Source organism: Ranitomeya variabilis, chromosome 2 (genome assembly GCF_051348905.1).
Source record: "Ranitomeya variabilis isolate aRanVar5 chromosome 2, aRanVar5.hap1, whole genome shotgun sequence".
Lineage (NCBI taxonomy): Eukaryota > Metazoa > Chordata > Amphibia > Anura > Dendrobatidae > Ranitomeya > Ranitomeya variabilis.
In genome coordinates this window covers 902604487-902620443 of record NC_135233.1, presented here as the reverse complement: position 1 = coordinate 902620443, position 15957 = coordinate 902604487, and the positions used below count along the sequence as shown (strand labels likewise).

The 15957-nt window shown below is 41.8% G+C and overlaps 1 protein-coding gene across 7 annotated transcripts in view; it reads left to right on the top strand.

Annotated features, from left to right (window-relative positions):
• Nucleotides 1-15031, top strand: part of NLGN1 (neuroligin 1) — a 1307981-nt gene extending 1292950 nt beyond the window's left edge. For all 7 annotated transcript variants that reach the window (XM_077290514.1, XM_077290511.1, XM_077290510.1 and 4 more), the window contains one exon: nt 12461-15031. In XM_077290514.1, coding sequence (XP_077146629.1) covers nt 12461-13277 — 817 coding nt within the window. In that variant the 3' untranslated portion in view covers nt 13278-15031. The remainder of the gene's footprint in view (nt 1-12460) is intronic.
• Nucleotides 15032-15957: the final 926 nt, after the last annotated feature.

Below are 15957 nucleotides of genomic sequence, written 5' to 3'. Positions count from 1 at the left end.
TATCGGAAATCGGAATCGGAAGTTCCTATAAGTTCCCAGGCGTGTGCGGTGCGTATGGTTCCCAGAGTCTGGAGGAGAGGAGACTCTCCTTCAGGCCCTGGGATCCATATTCATGTAAAAAATAAAGAATACAAATAAAAAATATAAATATACTCACCCCTCCGACGGACCCTGGACTTCAGCGGTGCAACCGGCAGCCTCCGTTCCTAAGAATGCAGTGAGTGCAGGACCTGTGATGACGTTGCGGTCCTGTGATTGGTCGCGTGACCGCTCATGTGACTGTGACGTCATCGAAGGTCCTTCACTCACTGCATTCTTAGGAACGGAGGCAGACGCTGGCACCGGTGAGAGCCGGGGGCTGTCGGAGGGGTGAGTATATCCATATTTTTTATTTTTATTCTTTATTTTTTACATGAATATGGATCCTAGGGCCTGAAGGAGAGTTTCCTCTCCTTCAGACCCTGGGAACCATCCAGGATAGCTTCCGATATTTGTGTCCCATTGACTTGTATTGGTATCGGGTATCAGTATCGGCGATATCCGATATTTTTTGGATATCGGCCGATCCAATCTGATACCGATACTTTTAAATATCGGATGGTATTGCTCAACACTACTAGAGATGTCTTGATTAGAGTTGAGCGACTTTTACTTTTTTCGGATCGAGTTGGGTTTCGCGAAACCCGACTTTGTCAAAAGTTGGGTCGGGTCAAATCGGCCGATTATTGCGAAAAGTCGGGGGCCGACTGAAACACAAAACTCAATGCAAGTCAATGGGGAATCAAAGTCGGCAGTGAGTGGAGGACAGGAAAACACCTACAGTGCCCATTTTAATGCCAAAAACATCAATTCGTATTACTTAAGCTTGTCAATCTTAATTTACTTTATAATAATAGTTAGGCATTGAAAACTGGGGGTCATTTGGCTAAAGTTGTGGGGGGGGTAGGGATGGCTCAAGATTTTTATGGGCCCAGGAAACGCGGAATATGTCATGGTGGTGGAGCAGGGAGAGGTAAGTATTTCAACTTTGCAAGTGCTATGATCCTGAGCAAGCAGGGGGGGCCCATTCGTTGGCACTGGCACAGGGCCCCTCATAGTACAGCGGTGTGTTTGACAGCGTGTGGCGCCTCCCACTGGCAGAGACATGTTTGCGTACTATGAGGGACCCTGTGCCAGTGACGTCGCCAACGAGTATGCCCCCCCACCTGATGAAGGCACTTGCACTTTCATCTGCACCTTCCTTTTTGTCCCCGTGTAAGGTGGTATAGTATGCGGGAAGGGGAACCTGACTTTCAGCAGGGTCAGATTCTGGCTGTGTAGAATGCAAGGGGAATGTAGTGGTCTGGGTCAATGTACCGGCAGACTCATCTAGCAGTGGCTGGGCAATGGGCAGGATGAGGAGGAAACACAGATATAGGCCCAAATAATAAATAAAATAAAGTAGGCTAAATGCAGTTCAAAATTGGTAACAGGACTAAACAGGTGGCATTGCTTTGTTCAGTGGAGGAAAACTGTAATGAGTGGCAGACACAGTTAGTAGGCCGAAATAACAAAGTAGGCTAAATGCAGTTCAAATGTGGTAACAGGACTAAACAGGCGGTATTGCTTTGTTCAGTGGAGGAAAACTGTAATGAGTAGCACAGTAAGTTAGAAGGCCCAAATAATAAAGTGGGCTAAATGTCTGCCAAAAAATTGTTCATAAATAAACAGGTGGCATAGCTAGGTACAGGGGTGGGCTCCTCTGCTGAGTAGCAGACAGTGGTAGTAGGCGCAAAGTATTAACTGGTCTAAATGGAGACCAGGGACCTTGTATAATTTAACTATCATCTATCATTTCAACAAATTTGTATTGGCAGTGCCATTGAAGGATTTAAAAGCACAGACTACACAGTGGTGGAGCAGGGAGAGGTAAGTATTGCAAGTGGTAGAGCACTATTTGAGCTGGGGGGAACACTGTCTCGTGGGCTGCGGTACTGGCACAGGGACCCTCATATTACGATGGTGTGTCTGACGTTGGTTGTGCACCACCACCGTCAGAGACACTTCATTGTACTATGAGGGACCCTGTGCCAGTGCCGTCGCCCAAGAGTGGGCACACCCACCTGTCCAAGCAAACAGCACTCGCACGGGTGCTTGCGCCAGGTGGTGACCACGGCCCTGTGGGGGGAGTCAGCCCATTTAGGGAGGTATAAAAATGGCCTATGGTGGACATTCATCAGCTGCAAATGGAGGAATTGGAGAAGTCAGTAAGAGGAGGCCAAAAGCAAGACATTTTTCAGGCAAGCTACATGTCAGCAGGGGAAGGTGGGGCAAAATAATTTGAAATCCATGATTGGTTCATTTTAATGAAGGCTAGATCATCAACATTTTGGGTAGCCAGACGTTTCCTTTTTTCTGTCAGTATTGAACCAGCAGCACTGAAGACTCTTTCTGATAGCACACTAGCAGCAGGGCAAGCGAGCTCCTGTAATGCATATTCTGCCAATTCAGGCCAGGTGTCTATTTCAGATGCCCAGTAATCAAAGGGGAATGACCTTTGGGGGAGAACATCGATAAGGGAGGAAAAGTAGTTCGCAACCATACTGGACAAATGCTGTCTCCTGTCACTTTGAATCGATGCAGCAGTACCTGTCGTGTCAGCGGTCATTGCAAAATCACTCCACAACCTGGTCATAAAACCCCTCTGTCCAACGCCACTTCTGATTTGTGCACCTCTAATATCTCTGCCATGTTGCCCCGTACGGCTCGTGTGAGAACCATCACCGTCGCTGTGTGCTGGGAATGCCTGAACCAAACGGTCTACAAGAGTTGCTTGTTTGGTAGCCAATATTTGCTCAAGGTTCTCATGTGGCATGATATTTTGCAATTTTCCTTTATATCATGGATCCAGGAGGCAGGCCAACCAGTAATCGTCATCGGTCATCATTTTGATAATGCGGGGGTCCCTTTTTAGAATACGCAAGGCATACTCAGCCATGTGGGCCAATGTTCCAGGTGTCAATTCACTGCTTGTGCTGGGTTGAGCACTTTCTTGCAAATCAACATCACTTTTCTCCTGCAAAAACCCTGTACCTGACCTTTCAACGCCACCAGTTTCTATTGCCCCCTGAGAAGCATCCTCCTCCCATAAATATTATTCCCCTTCATCCTCCTCCTCCTCCTCTTCGTCCGCCACCGCCGTTCCCTGAGCAGACAATGGCTGACTGTCATCAAGGCTTCCCTCCTCCTCAGCTGCAGATGCCTGCTCCTTAATGTGCGTCAAACTTTGCATCAGCAGACGCATTAGTGGGATGCTCATGCTTATGATGGCATCATCTGCACTTACCAGCCATGTGCATTCCTCAAAACACTGACGGACTTGACAGAGGTCTTGTAGCTTCGACCACTGCACACCAGACAACTCCATGTCTGCCATCCAAGTGCCTGCCCTTGTATGTGTATCCTCCCACAAATTAATTACAGCACTCCTCTATTTGCACAGCCTCTGAACCATGTGCAGTGTGGAGTTCCACCTTGTTGCAACGTCGATTATTGGGGAAGATTCAGTGATCACTGATGTTTCATGATACGGCTGGAGTGTACGGGCGACCAGCGGATGTGCGAGCAAAGTCTTTGCACCTTCAGGAGCAGGGCTGGTAACTCCGGATAATTTTTGAGGAAGCACTGCACCACCAGGTTCAAGGTGTGAGCCAGGCAAGGTATGTGTTTCCGTTCTGAAAGGGCTATGGTAGCCATAAAATTCCTTCCGTTATCACTGACTACCTTGCCTGCCTCAAGATGTACACTGCCCAGCCATGACTGAGTTTGTTGCTGCAAGTACTCGGCCAGTACTTCCGCGGTGTGTCTGTTGTCACCCAAACACTTCATTTGTAACACAGCATGCTGACACTTACCACTAGCTGTTCGATAATGGGACACCTCGTGTGCAACACTGGCAGCTGCAGATGGAGTGGTCGTGCGACTGCGCTCTGTGGATGAGCTTTTGCTTCTGGAGGAGGAGGAGGAGGAGGAGGAGGGGTGGCGAACGCCTACAGCCAACTGTTTCCTAGACCGTGGGCTAGGCAGAACTCTCCCACTATGGCTGTCCCCTGTGGACCCTGCATCCACCACATTAACCCAGTGGGCCGTGATGGACACGTAACATCCCTGGCCATGCCTACTGGTCCATGCATCTGTTGTGAGGTGCACCTTTCCACTGACTGATTGCCTCAGTGCATGGACAATGCGGTCTTTGACATGCTGGTGGAGGGCTGGGATGGCTTTTCTCACAAAAGAAGTGCCGACTGGGTAGGTCATAGCGTGGTACTGCGTAGGCCATCAGGTCTTTGAAAGCTTCACTTTCAACCAACCAATAGGGCATCATCTCTAACGAGATTAGTATAGCAATGTGGGTGTTCAAACCCTGTGTATGCGTATGAGAGGATGAGTACTTTCTTTTCCTAACGAGAGTCTCTTGTAAGGTGAGCTGGACTGGAGAGCTGCATATGGTGGAACTAGCGGTGGTGGTGGTGGACATGGCAGATTGATAGAGGGTTGGTGATGGTAGTCTTGATGTTGGCCTACATACAATGTTTCCTACCAATAACCTTGTGATTCCCTGACTGCTTTGGCCTTGCGACGATACCTCCACATTTGCTGCTGGTGGTGTCCCAACCAGTGGTCTTACAGTGAGGGAAGCAATGTAGCATTGCTGACTACCTTCATTCTGAGCAGGTGCACCAGCGGTACGGGATGTTTGGTAGTTAGTCCAGGCATGAAAGTGCATGCTGGTTAAATGTCTAAGCATGCATGTTGTATTTAAATTTTGAAGATTCTTCCCTCTGCTAAACGTCTTTGAGCATTTCTTACAGATAACTTTTGACTGATCATTCGGATCTTGGTTAAAAAATTGCCACACTACACTCTTCCTACTATCGAATACCTTTTCAGGCATTGCACGCTGTGCTACTTTCACCAGATGGCCACGCTGTCCTAAAACTGTTTTTGTTTTTGACAAATGTTTTTGGCCTGATATGGACCTGCCAGATGACAGCTGTTGAGCTGTAGATGGCTGCTGCGGATCATCCTCCTCCACTTCTGAGCTACTGGCAGCAGCAACCTCTTCCCCCAATGGCTGCCAATCTGGGTCAACAACTGGGTCATCTATCACCTCCTCTTCAATGTCATGTGCACCTTCCTCTGTGTCACCGTGTAAGGTGCTATAGCATTCGAGACGGGGCACCATATTCTCATCAGGGTCAGATTCTGTCTCAGTACACTGCAAGGGCAATGTAGTGATCTGAGTCAATGGAACAGCATAATAATCTTGCTGTGGCTGTGCATCAGTGCACTCCATGTCCGATTCATCTTTTAATTGGCAGTTAACAATTTCCCTTTCTAACCCAGGCACGGTATGTGTAAAGAGCTCCATGGAGTAACCTGTAGTGTCACCTGATGCATTTTTCACTTTTGGTTTGGGTGAAGAACACAAGGAAACATCTTGTTCCTGACCAGGAGCATCCACTGACGACTCGCTGCTTTTATATTTGGAACTTTCTGAAGAGGAGGCGAAAGAGCTAGAGGCTGAGTCAGCAAGGAAAGCCAAAACTTTTTCCTGCTGCTCCGGCTTTAAAAGCTGTTTTCTTACTCCCAGATAAGAAAGCCTTCGAGGCCTTGTGTAGCCAGACGATGACGCTGGCTCAACACCTCCAGCCTTAGGTGCTATTGTGCTTTTGCCACTACCACCAGATGCACTACCACCACCACCACCATCAGTACCAGCTGGCAACCACCGCACATGGGCTCTTCCACCAGACTTCCTCATTTTTTGGAAAATCTAACCAAAATAACAATCGTTATATGGTACTGTAAAATAAGGTAGAAGGTGTATATAAACTTGTTGAGAATTTAAATCTCTTTTTTTTTGGGAGACTGAACCAAAACTCAGGCCCTGTGCATAAAACAACACAAAGTAAGTGGCAGAAAGTGGCTGGCTGACATACGACAAACTAACAGGACTGAAGTATATCCACTTTGTGAGAATTTGAATCTCACTTTTTTTTGGGAGACTGAACCAAAACTCAGGCCCAGTGTATATAACAACGCAATCTAAGTGGCAGAAAGTGGCTGGCTGACATACGACAAACTAACAGGACTGAAGTATATCCACTTTGTGAGAATTTGAATCTCACTTTTTTTTTTTGGAGACTGAACCAAAACTCAGGCCCAGTGTAAGTGGCAGAAAGTGGCTGGAAGATATATGAAAAAATACAAGGACAGTAGCACAATTTCAATCTCCCTACAATGATCTCAGGACAAGTATGGCAGCAATAAAAAGGACTGCTGCACACAAAAGTGTGGACAAATAAAAAAGATAACTGTGCAGAAAGGAGCAACAGGATTTTTGCTTTTAAAAATGCAGTTGGTTTGCACAGCAGAATGCAAACAACAATGCAGCTATCAGGGAGCCTTATAAGGCAGCCTAATAAGCTACAGAGCTGATGCACAAAAAATAGCCTCCACTGTCCCTGCAAAAAAAAGGTGGTGTTGGACAGTGGAAATCGCTATGGCACAAGCAGTCTGGGGGTTAATCTTCCCTCCCTAACTATATCCCTTCTTCTGATGAAGCTGCAGCAACCTCTCCCTATGCTAAGATCAGCAGAAGTAAAATGGTGGTCGGCGTGCACGCCCCTTTATAGCCCCTTTGACGCTGCAGAAAACAAGCCAATCACTGTCATGCCCTTCTCTAAGATGGTGGGGACTGAGACCTATGTCATCACGCTGCCCACACTCTGCGTCCTCCTTCATTGGCTGAAAAATGGCTCTGAAAACGTCATATGAAACGCGACTTTTGCGTGCAGATCGGCGACCTCATGGCGGATCCCACACTAGGATCGGGTCGGGTTTCATGAAACCCGACAATGCCGAAAGTCGGCGATTTTTGAACTTGTCCGATCCATTTCGCTCAACCCTTGTCTCGATCAATTCGCAAAGGATCGATTTCCTGTTTGAAATGTTTAGATTTCTATTTTGTTTACTTTACTTGCATTCTTACTTTACAGTAATTTTTCATGACATTAACATTTTTCATAACAATTGAACAAAAACTGACTTCCCTTAAGCTTTTATTTCTCCTGCTCCGCAGAACTTTTTTGCGCTTATAGAGCTTGGATTTGAAAGTATTCCTTTGTAATGAAATATGTGAAGCAGCTACAATGTTGTAGTCACTTTACACAGACAGTGCAGGGTTTATGCAAAAACATTATACCATTACTCTAGACAGTGGAAAAATATCTCTATATTTATAGTTGTTACTTGCATATGTGCCACATATGATGATTTCTTATCCGTATGGTAAGTAATGAGTTTATTGACTATGCCTGTTGCATTGACTAGGTAATGATAAATATTGAACGTTCATTTGAAATGGTTTGTCTCATGACTGATTATAAATAAAGTGCCAAACCCCAGCCTTCAGACTTCCTAATTTCTTGGGAGAAGGCACCATTGATTGATTGATTAATTGATATTGCAGTCCAGTGGGATTATTGCATGATTGTTGCAAACTGTGTAATTTCTGATGCTGCAATTTGATACAAATTTGCCTCTATGGCATTGCAGGAGTGTAACGATACTCTGGGCTGCTACTAGGAATTTTGGAGCCCCATACTGGCAACATTTTTCGGGCCCCTTTGAGAATCCACCCAGTCTCCACCCTAGCCCTGCATCCACTCCTCGAACCTTCCACAGTCCCACCTCCCTCTCTTGGAAAAACTCCACTTCGACACCATGTCCTTACCAATCACACATTAACAGTTCCCATCACCACATACATAGCCATCAGCTTTTGTTTTCGCCAAAATATTTTTGAATCCACCACCATGACAAGGTAGACTCTTTTAACTGGCAATACTCTACTGTAACTTATTAAAAATTTGTTAAAATATCCAGTACAATTTTAGATATACAGTATCATTATTTATTTTTCAATTTTTAAAAAGACCAATAATATCACATACAAGGGACAAATACTATCTCACCATGACCAGACCACATATTACCACCACAGTGACCAGATAATACCACATACAGAGAATACATACCGCCACACCATGACCAGACAACTTATTACCACCACATGGAGACCAATAATACCACATACAAGGAACAAATACCATCGCACCATGACCAGACAGCATATTACCACCACAGTGATTGAATAATACCACATACAGGGGACAAATACCGCCACACCATGACCTGACCACATATTACCACCACACAGTGACCGAATAATAGCACATTCAAGGAAAAAATACCACCACACCATGACCAGATAACATTTTACCACTAGATAGTGACCGAATACTACTATACTGATCAATAATAAAAAAAACTAATGCTATTATACACAGGAGATCTGTACTTTGTATACAGCGTCACTGTACAGGTAATACCGTGATCACTAGTGACATTATACACAAGAGTTCTGTATATAGTGTCAGTGTACAGGTAATCAGGGCCGGACTGGGACTAAAATTCAGCCCTGGCATTTGAAGTTACACAGGCCCACTAGTCACATGGTGACTGTATAATATCTTTGTACACTTGTAGGCAGGACCGGTTTTAGGCAAAGTGGGCCCTAGGAAAAGTTTAAAATGGGGCCCCAAATGCTAACATATTGCACATCACACAAAAGCATTTCGGTTGTATTTACAAGCGCTGAGTTCAGGCCGCTAAATGAGTGTGATCGACAATACTGAAGTTGTTTGACGCTTGTTTCCCGGCCTCTTTCCACCAACTGAGAAGGAATGATGGGACAGAACAATCACTAATAGATCACTAACAGATCACCATACAGTATCAAGCTATCAGCAGCACATCTACAGTTTACACCAGCGATGTGCTGCTGAGAACAATGATTTTTGTTCCAGCAAAAACAATCTGAATATGCAGCATTTTACTTGTTTAGTAAAATACACCCCATAGTCCTCCATATATTATAATGTGCACCACAGTCCTCCATATAGTATAATACACTCCTCATAGTCCTCCATGTATTAAAATACACTGCTCAGTCCTCCATAGAGCATAATACACTCCTCACAGTGCTCCATATAGTATAATGCACCGCCATAGTCATCCATGTAGTACAATTCACTTCCCATAGTATAATACACCCCATAGTTCTTCATATAGTATAACATATTCCCCATAGTCCTCGATACAGTATAATGCAGCCCACATATAATATAATGCAGCCACCACCCTACAGAATATAATGCAGCCACCCCAGAGTATAATGCAGCCGTCCCATAGGGGTATAATGCATCCCTCCTCATAGTTTAGCAGCCCCCTCATAGAGTATGATGCAATCACCCCTCAAAGAATATAAATATAATACAGCCCCCCATAGAATATAATGTAGCCCCGAATAGAATGTAATACAGCCCACCTCCCCACAGAATATAATGCAGCCCCATCAAAGAGTATGATGCAATCATCCCTCATAAAATCTAATACAGCCCCCCATAGAATATAATACAGCCCACCTCCCCATAATATATAATGTAGCCCCCATAGAATACAATGCAGCCCCCCATAGTATATAACACAGCCTCCCCCATAGAATATAATATACCCCCACAGTAGCATATAACACAGCCTCCCCATTGAATATAATATACCCCCATAGTATATAACACAGCCTCCCCATAGAATAGAATATACCCCCACAATAGTATATAACACAGCCTCCCCATAGAATATACTATACCCCCATAGTATGTAGCAAAGCCCGCAAAGTATATAGCACAACCTGCATAGTATATAGCACAACCCGCATAGCAGATAACACAGCTCACATAGTAGTATACAACACAGCCCACGTAGTAGTATACAGCACAGCCCACACAGTAGTATACAGCACAGCCCACACAGTAGTATACAGCACAGCCCACACAGTAGTATACAGCACAGTCCACACAGTAGTATACAGCACAGCCCATGTAGCAGTATACAGCACAGCCCACGTAGCAGTATACAACACAGCCCACACAGTAGTATACAGCACAGCCCACACAGTAATATACAGCACAGCCCATGTAGCAGTATACAGCACAGCCCACATAGCAGCATACAGCACAGCCCATATAGCAGTATACAGCACAGCCTACGTAGCAGTATACAGCACAGCCCACTAAGCAGTATACAGCACAGCCCACATAGCAGTATACAGCACAACCCACATAGTAGTATATAGCAGACGCTCTCTCCTCCATCATTGCATTCAACTGTACCGGCGTCATAGACACCGGTATAGTTGAATGCGGCGGCGGATCTAGTGGGGGGGTGAGTCGGCGTGCAGTGGCCCACTACTGGCACCAGCCCTTCTGGCATTTGCCAGAAGAGCCCAATGGCCAGTTCAGCCCTTCAGGTAATACAGGGATCCCCAGTGACATTATACATAGGAGCTCTCTATATATAGTATATAGTGTAAGTGTACAGGTAACACTCTGACTCACCAGTGACATCTTTAGTTAAAGTCCTTCATCTTTGCTTTTCTTCTTCATCCAGTTGAGACTGCCATCACTTCTTCCATCCAGGACTCATCTCTGTGGAAAATAGCACAGTTATCTAGAGCGCATTCCCCAATTTTTCCCCAACCTCTGTACTACACCAGATGCAGAAAAAAAGTGAATGTGTCGCCCTGCACAGTAACAGGACCTCTCCTCCCCACTGTGAAAACAGTATCCTCAAAAATAATATCCTTTAATTAGCCCCTACAGTAATAATATCACACATTCTGGACCCCACGTGTCCACCCATTCTGACTCATGTCTCTCCATATTTCCCCCATAGTCATTCATAATAGTATAATACATCCCATAGTCATATATAGTAGTATGCTGCAGCATCAAAGCAGTATAATGCAGCCCCATAGCGGTATAATGCAACCTCATAGTCATATATAGCAGTATAATGCACCCCCATAGCAGTATAATGCACCCCCATAGTGGTATAATGCAGCCCCCTAGCGGTATAATGTAGCCTTATAGTAGTATAATGCACCCCATAAAATAATGCACCCCATAGGGGTATAATGCACTCCCATAGGGGTATAATGCACCCCATAATATAATGCAGCCAAATAGTGTTATAATGCACTCCCATAGGGGTATGATGGACCCCATAGGGGTATAATGCAACCACATAGTATAATGCATCCCCATTGCAGTGTACCACAGCCACATAGCAGTATAATGCACCACATAGGGGTATAATGCACCCCCATAAAATAATGCAGTGCCCTAGGGGTATAAGGTAGTCCCATACGGGTATAATTCATCCCCATAGGGGTATAATTCAGCCCCATAAGGGTATAATGCCGCCCCATAGTATACTGCACCCCCATAATATATTGCTCCCCCATAGGGGTATAATGTGGCCCCATAGGAGTATAATGCTCCCCCCACAGGGGCATAATGCAGCCCCATAGTGGTATAATGAACCCGCATAATATAATGCTCCCCATAAGGGTATAATTCGCCCCTATAGGGGTATAATGCGTATAAAGCAGCCCCATGCAGCAACTTTACAAAAAAATAAAATAGCTTCTCCTTACCTGGCCGAGCTCCAGTGATGTCCTTCACCTGAAACATCTGTGGCGAGCAGAGTCATTCCAGCATATGACAGTGACATCATACTCCAGCAATGTGCCTGCTGATATCAGCTGCTGGCCTCCCACATGGCAACAAATTTTAACTGACCGTGCGTCTGAGGATGCACAGGCAGTTACTAAGCCAGCAGGGTCCTGCCGCTGGGGCCCGGTGACCAGAAAAGTGGGGGCCCGCTGTGGGCCTCCTCTGCTCATTGGGCTCCATACGCCAGTAAGGGCAGTAATGCCCTGATGGCGGCCCTGGCGGTACTAAATCTGCTCAAAATGGAAAAATGGATGCTAGCAGTATGTTTCAATCATCTCACCACATTCATAGAAGTTTTTCTTACAAGGGCAATAAGAACTTTTATACACTGGACAGTAGCGGTGGTTAGTAAACTAGGCTTCAGATGAAGAGATGATGGGCATGCAAAATATTGGAGAATGTTTTCAGAATTCTGGTTCTGTGGCTTCAAATTAACAATGCAGCCACTGAACCAAGGTCCTGCAAAGCTTTTTGCTCAAGCCTAAAAAAATATAATTTTAATTTCCAGGGAGGAGAGATTTTAATAACCCATAAATTGGTAATACTTATCTTTAAATATGTGAATATCTGTTTAAGACTGGAACTACACTACAACTCTAGCAGTGATATGCACAATACTAAATTGCAACATAATGAAAGTGAATGTGGATCACAGTCAAAGTTGTTATGTAGCCTTAAATTATTTTATATTCAATAATAACAAGTTTGCTGTTTAGATTATGCCTTATGTGTATGTCAATTTATTAGGAGATTAAAATATGCTTGTTTTTCTCTTCTAGGGACCCCAACCAACCTGTTCCACAAGATACAAAATTCATTCACACAAAGCCAAATCGTTTTGAAGAAGTCGCATGGACTAGATATGGGCAAAAGGAGCAATTTTATCTCCACATTGGATTAAAGCCGAGAGTTAAAGAACATTATCGGGCTAATAAAGTAAACCTTTGGCTAGAACTTGTTCCACATCTTCATGTTATTAATGACCTCACCACAACTAAAGGGCCATCTACAGATATTACTTCTAGACCAACAAGAAAACTCCTTGTACCTGTAACTTCAGCCTTCCCTACGATTAATGAAGATAACTTCAAACAACAGCCTAGTCCATTTTCATTGGAAAGAGACTATTCTACTGAGCTAAGTGTCACTATTGCTGTTGGAGCATCTCTATTGTTTCTTAATATTTTGGCATTTGCTGCATTATACTACAAAAAGGATAAAAGGAGACACGATGTGCATAGGAGGTGTAGTCCTCAGCGGAATACTACAAATGACATAGCCCATGCACAAGAAGAAGAAATTATGTCTCTGCAAATGAAGCACACAGACTTGGACCATGAATGTGAATCTATCCATCCTCATGAAGTTGTTCTTCGAAATGCCTGTCCTCCAGACTACACTCTAGCAATGCGAAGATCCCCAGATGATATTCCCTTAATGACCCCGAATACTATAACAATGATTCCTAATACTATACCAGGGATTCAGCCCATACATGCCTTCAATACTTATACTGCAGGACAGAATAACACACTTCCCCATCCCCATCCCCACCCACATCCGCATCCACATTCACATTCTACAACCAGAGTATAGCCAGACTAGACTGAATACAGACTTTATTTTTGATGTATTACAGTAGTTGACCTTATTGGACATTTCTTGGATTTTCAACCCAGAGAACTTGCGTTATTTAAAAATGGAAGATTACAATGTGCATAATGCATATACATATCAAAAACATTTTAAAATTTTGGAAAAAAAATATGTAAATAATCAAAATGGACAACAGCAGCAATTGAAATAATTGTTGTGAATGATAGTGTTTTTTTATTCATACTCAACCTTTTTTAGGATTTAAGTTCCAAAATTGGCTTTAGGCATGTGCTACAAAAAAAAGAGAGGACAAAGATTTCAAATGTATTTATATGCACAAGGGACTCACACATGGAATGTCTGATATTTTTCACCCTTTTTTGTTTATTTCGAACTGTTTTATTGTGTAAATCATATATAAGTGCACAAAGCACCAATGCTGTTAAGGCCTTAATTTTGGGCCCCATTCTATAAACTGCCAATAATCCAAAAAAAGGTTTTAAGCCCTGGCAGGTATAACATTATCACTTAAGTGCTGTCACTATCAATTGTGGGAATAAAGGAAAATGGATATTTTTAGCACGAAGTGCATGATAATTTGTATGCTTGGTGGCTATGTTGCTAAATAGTCCACATTCAAAATTATTCTCATCCTATTAAACTTTTTTTCTTTTTCATAAAAGAAAATTACATTAATTGGCAAAAAATTTAAGGATTTTTTATGGGAAGGGTGTTTTTTTTTTTAATTAAATAATTTACTGTATTGTCCTTAGTTTAATTCTGAGCTAGAAATAAAAGGTGCATATTATTAGGCTAGAAATAGATTGAGAAACAATTGTGTGAATCCCAAAGGATATACGTATTTAAGGAAATATTACATTTTGTTCTATCTGAACACTTTCTAGAAATATAAGTTTTATGGTAAATGAAATGTTTTATTTGGTTTAGATGAGATCTGATGCAATTGATAATAATGGTAAGTAACAATGCGTCCAAAGAAAACTTGAGTTATTGTCCCACTACTGATATTTTTTTAACATGTATTTCATGTTGCATGTCCACGTGTTAAAGATTTTAAATTTTTTCTTTACCACTGTAAATTTTTTTTTATATTGATGTTACCTCACAGCGGTATATAAGTAAAATGTATACATATGTAGATACCAAGAATACACTATTATGAAGGGTGCCAACAAAATTTATAAACCCAATTCTGCCTCTGTAATTTTATACTAATATTATCCAACCACAAAAAATATGACTTTCCCTATTGTCTATCAGGAAAGGTATTTATCACAGTCTTTTCAAGGTGTTTGTATATGTATCAGATGTACATTTATATGGAAAATGATAGAGGTGGACTTAAGAGCACATCACTAAGAAATAACTTCTCTCTTACCTGTATATTTCTATTAGACAACAGTTAATGTGCTTTTACTTTTTTTTATTTTTTATTTCTTTTTCTTTTCTTTCTTTTTTTTACATTTCCAAAATTAGTAATTTTGATAGTTTGTAAGATAATGCAAATATGTTTCTCTGACAAACTAACTGCAGTAACTTTCTTTTCAGTTACTCTTTTTAAAAAAATAAAAGCTTATTACACACAAAATTGTATATTACTTAATGGAAATTACTTTGTACTTCTTGACTAGATTTCTGGTCATTGAGTGAAATAAAGATAATCTGGATAAACACTATTATTCCAATGCTGATAAAAACATGATTTTGCTCATTAAAGAGCTGATGTGTTGATTACTGTTTTGTCTATTTATTTTTTCTTCTTGAAAAGTTCAGAAAGTTAACAAAACATTTTTTTAAGAAATGGTAAACTTTTTTCTTTTATACACAATACTTAACAGATTGGAGTTGTTCATGCTAAATACTTATATTATTCATAAAATAATAATTTTAGAACAACTTTTCTAAATGCTCTGGAAATGTAAAATTCTGACATATTCAACTATATGTGGCATATGTATAAATTTTATCTATAGGGTACTTTTGTGCAACAACTTATCGTAGGAGTAAAAAGTTTGGCTCAAATGGATATCTATTTTTTTTTTATTTAGACCTCTAAAACATTATTTTAGTCACTTATTTAGCGCTAAGAATTACATAACGCTTTACAAATATTATCAGCATTGAACTTGAAGCAAGTCCACACAAATACAATTAATAATGAACAAAATGTTTATATTTTATTTTACAATTTCAAAGCAGTATCTTCAATATACAGAATATCAAAATAGCTGTTAAAGTGATTTAAAGGTATGATTCATCAAAACATTGTTAAGTCAGGTTTTGTTTTTTTTTTTGTTTTTTTTTAATTGACAATGCTTTCTTTTCCACTTCACAATTTTTATTAAAACTTCAAATGAGAAATCTTGCAATTTTCACACTGGCCATTGGATTATTTTGTTCTAACTTCCCTTTGTTTCAAGAAATCTGTATATAAACATAAATGCACAGACCCTGACCCTATGTTTTGTACTGAGACATCTAATAAGTTTGCTCAAAGGTCAATGTGAAGAGTCAGGGAGTAGAGGAAATGTCAAATCATCTGTTGTGTTTGTTAGATTCAGTGATGTACACAGTTTTCTTACTTGTCATTGTAATTCTTTCTCTGTTGATAAGGAACCTGCTTAAAATTAACAATTAAAAATTCATAAAGTAAGATTTT